This window comes from Phyllobates terribilis, unplaced genomic scaffold (assembly GCF_046119375.1).
Source record: "Phyllobates terribilis strain yellow unplaced genomic scaffold, ASM4611937v1 Scaffold_1__5_contigs__length_1240528914, whole genome shotgun sequence".
In the NCBI taxonomy this organism is placed as follows: domain Eukaryota; kingdom Metazoa; phylum Chordata; class Amphibia; order Anura; family Dendrobatidae; genus Phyllobates; species Phyllobates terribilis.
This window is the reverse complement of record NW_027362761.1, coordinates 991991044-992006328: the sequence shown is the minus strand read 5'-3', so window position 1 is coordinate 992006328 and position 15285 is coordinate 991991044. Positions and strand designations below refer to the sequence as shown.

Here is a 15285-nt window from a genome sequence, read left to right as displayed (position 1 = left end):
GTAAATAAATAGCAATATTTCATTAAAATAATATAGGGTGCTTAGTTAACATAATTTTGATAAAAAAAAAGCCCTCTCACCACGTCAGGGTGACCCTATTTGGGATGGTCCTAACCTCTAGTATTAAAACCTTACCGTATGTCAAGAGCAGGATACAGACCCGGACTAATGGAAACTCTGCCATGGAAAGCTATATAAATGTAATGACCAGCTCAAAGAAAAAGGGGGCCACACCCTTATTTACACAGAGGGCAAAAACCTAAAGAGACGAGCTGGAATATAAGTTGGTGTGCATGCAGCGTGTAGGCACATGTTTAAACCGGCCACTAAACAGACAAAACCTACAATAAAATCTAAATGAGCAAATACCCTGCAGTAAATAAATAGTAAAAGTGCTTATTTAGGCTGCACACTCTGGCTGGCAGGACCTGTGGACTCGAGTCTTGTGACCCTGATGACATCACAGGTGCTTCTGCACTTCGGTGTTGCTGCCTGCTTATGATTGGGCAGTGTTATAAAGGAGGCAGAAGTACATGCCCCCAGTGAAAACTATGTAATAACAACCACTTGGCCTTAAAGGGGTTTTCCACATTTATAAGATTATCTCAGCACAGGAACATTTTATTTAAACACATCCAATTGTGGAACTTATTATTATTCCACGAGCTATTGATTAAAATTAACTTTTGTTCGTGGGAAAACCCCTTTAACTACAGTTAACCTATTAGGTGACAAATATTTGATTGCTAATATCTTTGCAGATGTTAAAATTAAAAAAAAAAAAGTTTTGTTCTGCTCTGCAGCCACTGTTGCATTGTGTGTCCAGTTCAACATGAAAAATGTGGTGAAAGGTCCTCCCCTCCGACTTTTTGGTGAGAAAGTTCAGAATGTTCAGATAAATGGATGCACTCCTAATTTGGCAAGTGCACACATACTTTAGTACCTTTTGTGATTTTTTTTTTTTAGCTTTGAATCTTATCTGGCTAAAAAGCAAGAAGATTGGGCATGTGAAGTTTGCACACTCATTAATAAACCATCAGACAAGAATTGTGATGCCTGCCTCGCTCCTAGGCCAGAAGGTGTGTAGGTCTTATTGTGTACAGAATTATTTTTTTCTGCTTTACACCTTCCGAACATCAATTATATCAGACTTTTAGAAAATGAAATTAAAAATCCACCTCTAGTACCTTTACTTACTGTGGAAATAAGTGCCTCGTTACCCTGTTGCTCAGTTAAATACCTCTTCAAGAGGAAAAATGAGAAATTGCAGGCATCCATGGGGCTGCCTCACTGTAGTGTATGGGTGTTGCAGGAATGAGTAGGGAGTTTGGTGGTTGGAAGTTTTTGTAACTGTTGTAGACTTAACACTTGATGTTCTTCCTCCTTGTGGGTGGCAGGGACCTTTTCTCCTGATAAATGGTGGTCGTGGAGGTGGGAGCTTTTTCCTAGAAGACCTTTTATGTAGTATTGAGCGAGTATGTTCTGTCCGAGTACGCTCGGCCCGAGCTCCGAGTATTTATAGCTGCTCGGTGATAAGGTTAACCGCTTCGCGACGGCCCACTGTAGATAAACGTCGGCGCTTGCTGGGCTCTGTGCAGCGCCGACTTTTAAAAACGGTGGGTGGTCTCGCAGCGCTCAGGACCCCCAGGGTCCTACAAGCGCTGCAATTCCGGTGCAGAGCGTTAGCTCTGACAGGGAACATCATCGGGACCTGATTGGATCAGGTCCCAGTGATGTTAACCCTTTGCTGTCTTCTATATGCCGTGATCTATAGTGATCGCGGCATATAGAAGACAGCAGGAGGAGAGGGGGTCATCCACTTACCTCTCCGACGGCCCCCTTTTACCTTCCAGGACCTTGCGTTGCTATGGCAGCTGGAGGTCACATGACCGCCTCCAGATCTGCCATATATGGCAGCTGAAGCCTGGCAGGACACACTGACTGTGAAACAGTCAGCAAAGATCTCATGTAATGTAATAATTGCATGAGATCAGTGATCAGAAAAATAAAAATGAATGTCCCATACAGGGACTAAGTAAAAATGTAAAAAAAAAAAAGTTGTTTTTAAACTGTTAAAAAAAAAATCACAAAATAAATAAAATATTAAACCAATAAATCCGTATATTTATGCAAAACCAAAAAAAGTACACATTTGGTATCGCCGCGTCCGAAACAACCCCATCTATAAAACTGTCACACTAATTAACTCCTTCTGTGCACACCGTAATAAAAATAAATAAAAAGCGGAGCAAAAAATATGCTTTTTCATCATATCGCCAAACAAAAAGTGGAAAAAAATGCGATCAAAAAGCAAAATGGAAATAAATGGTACCGCTGAAAACGTCATCTTGTTCAGCAAAAAAAAAGCCACCATACAGCTCCATCAGCCGAAAAATAAAAAAGTTATAGCGCTCAGAATAAAAGCAATGCAAAAAAAATATTTTTTCTATAAAATTGTTTTATTGTGTAAAAGCGCCAAAACATAAAAAAATATACAGTAAGTGTAGTATCGCTGTAAACGTACTGACTCGAAGAATAACGCTGCCTGATCACTTTTACCACACGCAGAACGGCATAAAAATAACCCTCAAAAAACAATTCCTGAATTGTTGGTTTTTGTTAATTTTAACACCCAAAAAACGGAATAGAAAGCGATCAAAAAATGTCACGTACCCAAAAATGGTACCAATAAAAATGTCAACTCGTCCCGCAAAAAACAAGCCGTCACATGACTGTCGGCCGAAATATGGAAAAATTATAGCTCTCAAAATATGGCGATGCAAAAACTAGATTTTGCAAAAAAAAGCGTCTTAGTGTGTGACAGCTGTCAGTCATAAAAACCCGATATAAATCTGGTAATTCGGGTCGGTGCGATTACAGAGATACCAGATTTATATCGGGTTTTTTTTTATTATTAAAGTAATCTCATCACTTATACCGCACGGGGAACGGCGTAAAAAATAAATAAAACCAATTCTTCACCTGCTACTGATTTGTTTATTATGTCTCCCAAAGATCGCAGTAAGGCTCTGCCCACATTTATCCTGCGCTCTGCGCTGAGCACTTACACCAGAGTTTCCGTGTAAATCTCTGAAATACGTGATTCAGACGGAACCCATGACGGAAGATTCCCTGTAATGAGGCAGATATAGGCCACTGTGGATGCCGTCTGGCCTGTGATCCCACGGTGTCATTTGTTTTAGGCGTGCATAAGTGCGGTTGGCCACAGTTTTGTGCACTCCAGAAAAAAAGGACACCGCTAAACAGAGGCCAGACGGAGTCCAGAGTAACTCTGCTGCCTCATTACAGTGAATGGATCCCGCAGGGGTTTCATCTGAATTACATCACTTGGAAATTTAGATGGAAACCCCGATGTAAGTGCTCAGCCTAGAGCGCCGGATAAATGTTACGTAAAATGTTCCCAATAAAAGCTTCAACTCAGTCCTCAAAAAAAGCTAGTCCCCACTCGGGTCCGTCATCTGTTAAAAATATAAGAGACTTCCAAGTTACTGGTAGCAGAAAGGCTCTGGAAAAGCGAAATGGCCCTTGCCCGCCAAAAGAAATTCAGAAAATTGTGTGCTCCCAAATCCAAATGCCTATTCTACAATAATTTGTTCTCCAATTGTCAAATAGCGCTCCGTCCCCCCCCAGATCTCGCCGTATGGCTGAGCGGTACGATACAGCCACATATGGGGTATTGACACTTTTAGAAGAAATTGTGTGACACATTTCGGCACCATTTTTACCCATTGCCCTGTGTGAAAATGTAAAATCTGAGGGTAAAACATTTTTTGTGGTAAAAATATAATTATGTTTTTTTCACTGCCCAATGGTATAAATTAAAAAAATAAAAAATACTCACTACTTCCCTAGATGAATTCCTTGAGAGGTGTAGTTTACAAAATGGGGTCACTTGTGGGGGTTTCTGCTGTTTCGGCATGTCAGCGACTCTTCAAATGTGACATGGTGTCTGCAACCTATCCCAGCCAACATAGCGCTCCTTTCTCTTCCGAACCCTGCCGTACACCAAAGCAGTGGTTTTCCCCCACATATGGGGTATCGGCGTACTCAGGAGAAATTGCACAACAAATTTCATGGTGCAATTTATCCTGTTACCCTTATGATAATGCAAAATTAGGGAATGAAAAACATTTTTTGTGGGAAAATGTGAAAATTTTATTTTTATGGCTCAATATTATAAACTTCTGTGAAGCAGCTGGGGGTGCAAGGTGCTCACCACACATCTAGATAAGTTCCCTAAGGGGTCTAGTTTCCAAAATGGTGGCACTTGTGGGGGATTTCCACTGTTTAGGCACATCAGGGGCTCTCCAAACGCAACATGGCATCTGCTAATTATTCAAACAAATTTTACATTCAAAAAGTCTAATGGCGCTCCTTCCCTTCCGAACCCTGCAGTGTGCCCAAACAGTGGTTTTCCCCCACATATGGGGTATCAGCACGCTCATGAGAAATTGCACAAAAAAATTTGGGGTTCATTTTTTCCTGTTACCCCTGTGAAAATAAAAAAAATTGGGTCTAAAGTAACATTTTTGTAAAAAAGTTAAATGTTCATTTTTTCCTTCCACATTCCAAAAATTCCTGTGAAGCACCTGAAGGGTTAATAAAGTTCTTGAATGTGGTTTTGAGCACCTTGAGGGGTGCAGTTTTTAGAATGGTGTCACTTTTGGGTATTTTCTGTTATAAAGACCCCTCAAAGTGACTTCAAATATGATGTGGTCACTAAAAAAATGTTTTTGTAAATTTTGTTGGAAAAATGAGATCACTGGTCAACTTTTAACCCTTATAGCTCCCTAACAAAAAAAAATTTTGGTTCCAAAATTGTGCTGATGTAAAGTAGACATGTGGGAAATGTTATTTATTAACTATTTTTTGTGACATATCTCTCTGATTTAAGGGCATGAAAATTCAAAGTTTGAAAATTGCAAAATTTTAAAAATTTTCGCCAAATTTCCGATTTTTTTTCACAAATAAACGCAAGTGATATCAAAGAAATTTTACCACTATCATGAAGTACAATATGTCACGAAAAAACTGTCTCAGAATCAGGGGGATCCATTGAAGCGTTCCAGAGTAATTACTTCATAAAGTGACAGTGGTCAGAATTGAAAAAATTGGCCCGGTCACGAAGGCAAAAACAGGCTCTGGCGCAAAGTGGTTAAATCGCTCCCGTGTGCATGATTTGCAACTGTTTGGCAGCTTTAATACATGTGAGGAATGTGTAAGAAATAGACATTCCTCCCATGTAATAAAACTGTCAAACAGTCGCAAATCATGCACATGGGAGCGATTCAAACATATCACCGAGCAGCTGTAAATACTCGGTGCTCGGCCCGAGCATACTCGGCGAAAGGGTTAACAGAACATACTCGCTCAACACTAATTTTATGGTATTTTCTACAAATATACAATAAATGTTCGTTGGATTACCCTTTTAACAATTTCAATGACCGTGATTGATGTATAGCTGAAGTACACAGCAGATTCCATAAATGTATGAATTCTAGTTTCCCCACGCAAGAACAGTGGCCAAAGTCCCCTTTGTGAATGGAGTGATAGTGATCATGTGACGTGGTGGTTGTGCAGGCTCATTATTGCTCCATTCACATGGGTCTTTGGACCTCTTAACCTCGCTGTTCAAAGGATTGCTTCAGTTGGATCCTCATTGATCATATATTACCTATCCTGTGGATGGGTGATTTATTTTTATGGGACAACCCCTTTAATAGTTGACAAAATCAAAATTATTATTGCCATGAGGTTTGCATTTTGGATATAAATTACGCTTGTAAAGAGGAGATGGCAGTCTCCTTTTAACCCCTTCACGACATTTGACGTAAGTTTACATCATGGTCGGGAAGGGATTCCTACAAAATGACGTAAATGTACATCATGCGGGCACAGGAGCGGGGTCCGCACGATCGGCACGGGGAGCTCGGTTTATGTGAAAGCCAAGCCCCGGCTGTCACAGCCAGGACCGGTGTTCAACCGCCCCAGGCCATGTAACCCCCTAAATGCTGTGATTGTAGCATTTAGAAGAGAGGGAGGGGGCGCCCTCTCCCTTTCAGTCAGCACCCCCTGGGTCCTATCGTTGCTATCATGACCTCTGGGTCTACCAGCTACGATGGCCTATTTAGACCGTACCAGGAGCATGGTCTAAGAGGCTTCTATCAGTGTAACACTGGCGGGTATAATGCATTGTAATGCTGGGACATTGCAATGCATTATTCTAGTGATCAAAGTAATAACATTTAAAGTCCCATAGAGATATCACAAGACTGACCGTCCCTTCCAAAACAGAAAACTGGTGTGTACAGGTGCTTACTGAGAGTAGCCATCTCCATATATAACTAACAAAGTAGCACTCTGCAACAATAAGTATGCGAACATGAAATTTGAATGTCATTATTGCTCTAGAAAATAGAAATAACTGAGAAATCTTAGCACATAAATTGGCCAATTCATGTGTACCTGGTAGCCGCGATAAGGCGTTTCTCGTTACCAGGAACCTACCAGTGTGTATCCTCTCTTAGAGACTAAAGTCTGCATATGTATGGGGAGGTAAGAACCTGCTGTAATTAAAACCGCCTGATGCTTAGGAGTACTCAGTCAGAAGGTTTATGTATACAAATTCAAAAGACCGACCGTCGCTTCCAAAACAGAAAACTTCTGTGTACAGGTGCTTACTAAGAGTAACCATCTCCATATATTAATTCAAATTTCATATATTTCATGTTTGCATAGTCCCATAGAGAAATTAAGTAAAAAAAAAAAAATTGTTTTTACAAATATTTAAAAAAAATCATTAAATAAATAAAAAATGAAAAATTATCAATAAATACATATATTTATATTAAAAGTACACAAAAAAAGTACACATTTGTTATCACTGCATCCGGAATGACCCGATCTATAAAACTGTCACGCTAGTTAACCCCTTAAACAGTTTGTCAATATGTATTTTTTTTTTTTTTTATCAAATTCATCTAATCCCCTATACCACATGAGGAACGACATAAAAAATAAATGACTAATTCTTGACCTGCTGTTGATTTTTTCATTCTACCTCCCAAAGATCGCTGTATGGCTCAGCTCACACATACCCTGTGCACTGTGCTGAGCGCTTACACTGGGGTTTCTGTGTAAATTTCTGAAATGCGTGATTCAGGCGGAACCCCCAGCGGATGATGCCTTATAATGAGGCAAATGGAAGCACTGTGGATGCCGTCTGGGCGTGCATAAAAGTGCCATCGGCCACAGTTTTGTGCACCTCTAAAAAGGACACCACTGAACAGAGACCAGGAGGAGTCCAGAGTAACTCTGCTGCCTCATTATAGTGAATAGATCCTCAGGGTTTCATCTGAATCATGTCATTTGGAGATTTGGAAACCATGATATAAGTGCTCAGCATAGTGCACAGGATAAATGTAATCCAAAATGTTATGTAAAATGTTCCCAACAAAAGCTTCAAATCAATCCACAAAAAAAGCAAGTCCCCACTCAGGTCTGTTATCGGTCAATGGGAATATAGGAGGCTTTCATATTATTGGTACGACAAAGGCTCTGGAAGAGCGCTATGGCTCTTTGCCCCAAAAGAAATCCAGCGAATTCTGCGCTCCCAAATCTAAATGCCCCCCCTCTGAGCCTCAGTGTGCCTAAACCACATTTAGTGTCCACATGTTTGGCATTTCTGTAGCAATGAGAGCCCGCATAATTTACTTGTGCATGTCTCTAGAAGCACGAGCTGGGTTCTGCAATGTACGGGCACTATAATGGCAGATTTGCAATTATAAATTAATTTCATTGCTGCTTATTTCTTAAAAACACCTATGGAGTCAAAATCATCACTACAACTGTAGATAAATTCCCAGAATGGTGTAATTTCCAAAATGGGGTCACTTGAGGTGGGATTCTGCCCTTCCGGCACTTACGATAATTTGTTCGCCAAGTGTCAAATAGCTCTCCTTCCCTCCCGAGTCCCGCCTTGTGGCTAAGCAGTACTGTCCAGCCACATATGAGGTGTTTCAACGTTCAGCAGAAATTGTGTTATACATTTTGTTGCCATTTTTACCCATTTCTAAGTGTTAACATGTAAAATCTGGGGCTTAAAAATTGTTTTTGTAATTATTATTTTTTCACAGCCCATTGGTATAATGGTGTCAATATAATCACTGCCCCCTAGATGAATTCATTGAGAGGTGGAGTTTGTAAAATAGGGTCACTTATGGGGAGATTCTGCTGTTCTGGCACCTCAGACGCCCTCCCAGTGGGTCATGGCACCCGCATACCATAACCGTAAAATATGTACTATAATATGGTGCTCCTTACCTTCTAAGTTTTCCACTGTGCCTGAAATTTATTTTCCCATTACATGTGGGGTATTGGGGCACTCAGAAGAAATTGCACAACAAACTGCGATCCATTTTTTCCTATTAGCCCTTATAAAAATTTGAGGCTAAAACATTTTAGCAGTAAAAATGTCATTATTGTTTCTTCACAGCCCATGGTATAAAAGTTTGTGAGGCACATGTGCTGTCAACATGCTTACTGGCACCTCCAGGGGCTCTGCCAATATGACATGGCACCTTCAAACCATTCCAGAAAAATCTGAACTCCAATATTCTTCCCTTCTGATCTTCCCTCCAAAATAGTTTTCGACCACATATGGGATCTTGGTGCACTCAGGAAAAATTGCTTAACAAATTGTACCATTCATTTTCTCCTATTATTCTTTTTGAAAATTAAAAAACTTGAGGCCAAAGCAACATTTTAGTGGCAAAATTGACTCAGCCCAATGTTATGCAATTGGGTGAATCGCCTGATTTTAAAAATGCTCCCTACACCGCTAGATGAATTTCTCAATAGATATAGTTTCCAAAATGGGGTCATCTGTGGGGATTTCTGCTGTTTTAGGCATGTCAGTGGCTCTTCAAACACAACATGTCAACCGCTATTTTATTCCAGCTAATTTTGCACTCCAAAAGTGAAACTGTGCTCCTTCCGTTCCAAGATCAGCCTTGTGCCCAAATAGTAGTTTTCCACCACATATGGGGTATCTGCGTACTCCGGAGCAATTGCACAACAAATTGTACAGTCAATTGTCTCCTTTTACCCTTGTGAAAATTAATAATTTGGGGCTTGAGCAACATTTTTGTGGGGAAAATTAAGTTAAAATTTTCATTGTTTTTCTTCCGCATTGCTTTAAATCCTGTGAAGCACCTGAAGGGTTAATAAACTTCTTGAATGTGGTTTTGAGCATTTTGAGGGGTGCAGTTTTTAGAATGGTGTCACTTTGGGGTATTTTCGGTCATATAGGCCCCTCAAAGTCACTTCAAATGTGATGTGGTCCCTACAAAATTTGGTTTTGTAAATGTTGGAAAAATGAGAAATTCCTGATAAACTTTTAACCCTTCTGACTTCCTAACAAAAAAAAATAGGTTTAAAAAATAATGCTGATGTAACGTAGACTTGGGAAATTGTATTTATTAATTATTTTGTAAAGTATGACTGATTTAAGGATATAAAAATTGAAAGTTTGAAAATTGCCAAATTTTAAACATTTCGGCCAAATTCCGATTTTCACAAACGCAAAAAAATTCAACCTAAATTTACCAATAACATAATGTACAATGTGTCAAGAAAAAGCAATCTCAGAATCCCTGGGATATGTTGACGAGTTTCAGAGTTATTACCTCATAAAGTGACAATGGTCAGAATTGTAACATTTGGCCTGATCAGGAAGATGAAAACCGGTTTGGGGGGTGAAGGGTTTAACACAGGGAAGTCAGAGGCCTTTCACGGATGTCTATCTTTGGTGCATACTATGAGGAAGTAAAAAGGTTATTTACATTAATCAACTGGTATTCTTGGATGGTATCCAGGTCTAATGATGAAAAACACGGGGGCAGGTTATGTGATGTAGTCGGGTGTAATATGCTTTTATAATTCTTCAATGTTTTTCTTTTCAAGCTCATAAAAACCCAGGCAATGAAGAGGACTCCCCTGACTCAGGCTTGATTAAATATCCGTGTAATAATTTTCGAACACCACTATCTGAGGTGAAGATTAATAGAAAGACAGCTTTTGGATTCACGACATTGGTGTTGAGTGATTTCAGTCCAAAAAGTAATACAATTACAGAACCGCTGAATACACCTACGTCTCCAGCAGGCATCTCTCCAAGTACCCATCACAACAACAAGGTGTCCAGTAAGAGGAGAAGCAGTGAGAATGAAGAGTGGACAGTGAACGCTGCGGATTGCACTAGTTCATTCACTCAACAAAAGAAGAAACTGAAGACTGAGCACCCCTCACCAAGTAACAGGAGCACCCCAAGCTTCTCTGTAAGGTACGACAATCTATTGTTATTATCAGTCATTCCAGGATAGGGAGAGACATAATAGTGTTTTCAAATGGGGATAAAGACAGAAGGTCAAAACAAAAATGCCCGCTCTCATGATCTTGCCTTTTTAACATTCCCTCAGTGTCTCCTCCTCTGCTCTGCTGCTGAAATTTGACACTGCTCAGTACAAGCTGTAGCTGTAAGTCGGGCTGGGTGAGCAAAGATTGGGTTCAGTTCATGAAAAGCATGCTGTGCTGTTTGGTCTGGTAAAATTTCTGACATAATGATGGAAACCTGATGGACCCCTTCACAGAAAATTGGTCCATGAAGCACAACTGCTGTCCAGCTCTTTCATTCTATTCCTATAACGGCGCAGGAATCTAGAAATACTAGTGGAGTGTGATCTGTTTAAAATGCTCATTTAAATTTCAGGATTATACATCCATTCTAGCATGGATTTCCAAAGTAAGAAATTTATGTCCTTTTCAACATTAGACATACTGGTATATCGAATATCGGCATCCATAAATGGAGCAGGCTCAGCAGCTGAGCCCACATAATACTGGTCAGATGCTCGCTTTGTTACACAGCCACCCTGTAACAGCAGCAATCGCAGATAAGTTACGATCCCTGCTTTTAACCCCTAAAACGTCTGTAAAATCTCTGATTGCAGCATTTAAAAGGAAACTGTCACATGGAAAAACATTATTAACCTGCAGAAATGGGGGTTAATCAGCAGGTTAAAAGCATTCTGAACCCGGCTGGAGCCCACACTTAGAGCCCGGCTGCTAAGAGGAAATTCTAATTCGTAGGGGTGACACCGGCAAGGGTTCAGTCACCGCTCTGGGTATAGTGAGCGGCAGCTGTAACCACGTCCCTGGCACAGACAGCAGGCTCAGCATAAGTAGTAGGGTTAGTATCAACACTTTTACCGCTTGACATATTATATGGACAATAAGATGCACTTTTTAGGAAGAAAAAAAGCTTGCTAAATTGTGTCTTATAGCCCCCAGAGTCAGCTTCCGGTAATCATGGAGAATGTTGAGGCACTGTCCTTCTTGATCATTGAGAGAACTGCTCTCCTCCTGCCCTACACTGATCTGTCTGATACATGCAGAGCAAGAGAGAAAGCTCCCCGAACCTATTCTGAACATCCTGAGTAACCAAAAGATCTTTCAACTGAAAAGCCGAAGGACCCTTTGGGTCATGTGATCAGTAACATGCCAGACAGGAACATCATTCTACTGTACATGCTGCAGAGTTGTATATCGTGTGCACTGCAGAGTGTACATAATGTGCGTTCTGTAAAGCTATGTATGTATGTATAGATCATGTAACGAAGGCAGCACGCCAGTACAAAAATGAAAAGTTGAAAAAAGTAGACTTTATTGAGCTCAAATGGCAACATTTCGGTTCATAGAACCTCTCAAGCTTGAGAAAGATTCTATGAACCAAAACTTTGCCATATGGGCTTCATAAAGTTGCATTTTTGTACTGGAGTGCTGCCTTCTTATATGTTCTATGCTATGGCACAAGTTAGACACTTCTCTGGAGGTGTGGCACCCACTGTGAGTAGATATTAAATTGTGCTGTTACACAACCCTGTTGTCGTAATAAATATGTATGTATGTGTATATACACTGCTCAAAAAAAAATAAAGGGAACACTAAAATACCACATCCTAGATATCACTGATTGAAATATTCCAGTTGTAAATCTTTATTGATTACATAGTGGAATGCGTAGAGAACAATAAAACATAAAAATTATTAATATTCAATGGAGGTCTGGATTTGGAATGATACTCCAAAATCAAATTGAAAGATCAAATTACAGGCTAATCCAACTTCAGTGGAAATGCCTCAAGACAAGGAAATGAAGCTCAGTACTGTGTGTGGCCTCCACGTGCCTGTATGACCTCCCTACAACGCCTTGGCATGCTCCTGATGAGGTTGCGGATGGTCTCCTGAGGGATCTCGTCCCAGACCTGAATTAAAGCATCATTCAACTCCTGGACAGTCTGGTGCAATGGGATGGAACGAAACATGATGTCCCAGATGTTCTTGATTTGGATTCAGGTCTGGGGAACCAGCAGGCTAGTCTAAAGCATCAATGCCTTCATCATGCAGGAACTGCTGACACACTTCAGCCACATAAGGCCCAGCATTGTCATGCATCAGAAGGAACTCAGGGCCCCACTGCACCTGCATATGGTCTCACAATGGGTCAGGATACCTCTGGCTAGCACATGGATGGCTGTGCGGCCCTCCAAAGAAATGCCATTACTAACCCACTGCCAAACCGGTCATGCTGGAGGATGTTGCAGGCAGCAGAACATTGTCCACGGCGTTTCCAGACACGTCTGTCACATGTGCTCAGTGTGAACCTGCTCTCATCCTTGAAAAGCACAGGGCACCAATATCGAATCTGCCAATCTTGGTGTTCTCTGGCAAATGCTAATCGCCTTGCACGGTGTTGGGCTGCAAGCCCAATACCCACTTGTGGAGGTCGGGCCCTCATTCCACCCTCATGGAGTCTGTTTCTGACAAATTGAGCAGGCACATGAATGTTAGTGGCCTGCTGGAGGTCATTTTGCAGGGATTTGGCACTGCTCCTCATGTTCCTCCTTGCACAAAGGAGGAGCTAGTGGTCCTGCTTTTGGACTCCTACGGCCCCCTCCACGTCTCCTGGTGTACTGGCCTGTCTCCTGGTATCTGTTCCATGCTATGGACACTGGCCTGACAGACACAGCTACCCTTCTTGCCACAGCTCTCATTGATGTGCCATCCTGGATGAGCTGCATTACCTGAGCAACTTCTGTGGGTTGTACTGTAGACACCCCTCATGCTACTGTACATCTAGGGGTGAGCAATGATAAAATGGAAAAGAACAGCTAAAAAGGATAAGATGAGAACAGTGAAATGGTCTGTGGTCACCACCTGCTGAACCACTCCTTTATAGGGGTGTCTTGCTAATTGACTATCATTTCTACCTGTTGTGTGTTCCATTTGCTCAACAGCAGGAGAAATTGATTGAATTCACAATCAGTGTGTCTTCATAACTGAACAGGTCGATTTCATAGAAGTGTGATCGACTTGGAGTTACATAGTGTTTGTTTAAGTGTTCCCTTTATTTTTTTGAGCAGTGAATATATAGATTATAGATATATATATTTTTTTATAGATATATGTGCTATTGAGCCCGTTTTACGCCCGGGTGGCGTGCATTTTTATTGGAATATGGTCTCCCATGCTGGTATTTGTGCTCCCCAATCCTGTGCTGCCCTCATCTCTATCCTGTTATGCATGGCACCCCTCACCACTAATCTTGGTATGCATGGCACCCCATCTCTCATCCTGGTATGTATGGTACCCCTCATCCCCCAATCCTGGTATGTATGGCACCCGTCATCACTTTCACGCTGCACACATACAAAAAAAACACTTACCTTTCTTCCCTGTGCTCCAGCGCTGCTATGTCCTGTTCTGCCGGAGGCTGGGGGAGGAGTGCGGCGCTGGAGTGCGTGCGTGCCCGTACCGCGCTGTCCGGCACCATTTTGCTGAAAACACACTGGAAATATCTTCAGTAAAATGGTGCCAGATAGCGCTATGCGCATGCACCGATTCAGACGCCTCACTCCTGGCCCGGTCTCCAGCGAGAAGAGAGGCGCCACAGCAACGCTCCTCCCGGTCAGCTAAGTATGTAAGTATGGTGCCGGAGATCGCGGTATGCGTTCAGTGTCTACGCATACCGCGATCTCCGGTGCCTTACACACTCCTTAACTGTAACGGCTCCATGCGTTTTTCTGTCTGGAGCCAGACTGCGCAGGCGTGTCGCACTTGCACGGTCTATAAAGGCTTCAGACAGAGGGATGCTTGTAGCGTTATATTATAGATAGATGTATACATATGGGACACAAAAAGAAAAATGGAGTAAATCCAACTCGCCAGAGGGATTTAATAAAACTGAAATTCTTTGATGCAAAAGATAAAACATGCAAGAATACAGTTGAAACCAGAAGTTTACATACACTATGTAAAAAGACACCTATGCATGTTTTTCTCAATATCCGACATGAAAACATGGCAGAATGGCCTTTCAGCCCATGTTAGTACAGTACTCGTTTCACTGTGGATATTGACATAATCTTACCAGCTTCCGCCATCATCTTCACAAGGTCTTTTGTTTTTGTCCTTGGGTTGATATGCACGTCTGACCAAGCATGTTCATCTCTGGAACACAGAACCCGTCTCCTTCCTGAGTCATATGATGGCGGGACATTCCCATCTTGTTTGTACTTGCGTATAATTGTTTGTACAGATGATCGAGGCACCTTCAGGTATCTTGAAATTGTACCCAAGGATGAGCCAAACTTGTGCAAGTCCACAATTCTCTTCCTGATATCTTGTCTGATCTCTTTAGACTATCCCATGATGCTACACAAAGAAGCAGTGTTTCAGGTGTGCGTTAAAATACATCCACAGGTGTGTCTCTAACTCAGTTGTTGCCAAAAAAACTGAACACATGCCATCATCATATGGGCAGTCCAGAATTGTTTAAAGGCATAGTAGTCTTAGTGTATGTAAACTTTTGACTTTGCAGTAAGTAATAAAAATGCCTCTCTCTCATTATTCTGGCATTTGGCAAATGTTAAAAATTATGGTAATCCTAATTGGCCTAAAATGGGAAAGGTTTATTCTGATTTCATGTCAGATATTGAGAAAAACATGCATATGTGTCTTTTTATATAGTGTATGTAAACTTCTGGTTTCAATTGTATATAACTGTATAAAGGTCCATTAGATAAGATACAAGAAAAAGTATAGAGCTATTTTGTTAATGGGTGTAGAGCCTTAACAATCAATCATGGCTATTGAAAAGATCAGAAAATCAGAATGGTTAAACCCTGCCAAGTGCAGACTGGT

At 41.2% G+C, this 15285-nt stretch overlaps 1 protein-coding gene across 5 annotated transcripts in view; it reads left to right on the top strand.

Moving 5' to 3' along the window:
- Positions 1 to 15285, top strand: part of NEIL3 (nei like DNA glycosylase 3) — a 72000-nt gene that overhangs the window by 36341 nt on the left and 20374 nt on the right. For 3 of the 5 annotated variants that reach the window (XM_073643557.1, XM_073643534.1, XM_073643566.1), the window contains exons 7-9: positions 786 to 872; positions 967 to 1079; positions 9988 to 10366. In XM_073643557.1, coding sequence (XP_073499658.1) covers positions 786 to 872; positions 967 to 1079; positions 9988 to 10366 — 579 coding nt within the window. The remainder of the gene's footprint in view (positions 1 to 785; positions 873 to 966; positions 1080 to 9987; positions 10367 to 15285) is intronic. The other 2 variants (XM_073643542.1, XM_073643548.1) reach the window with 2 other exon arrangements.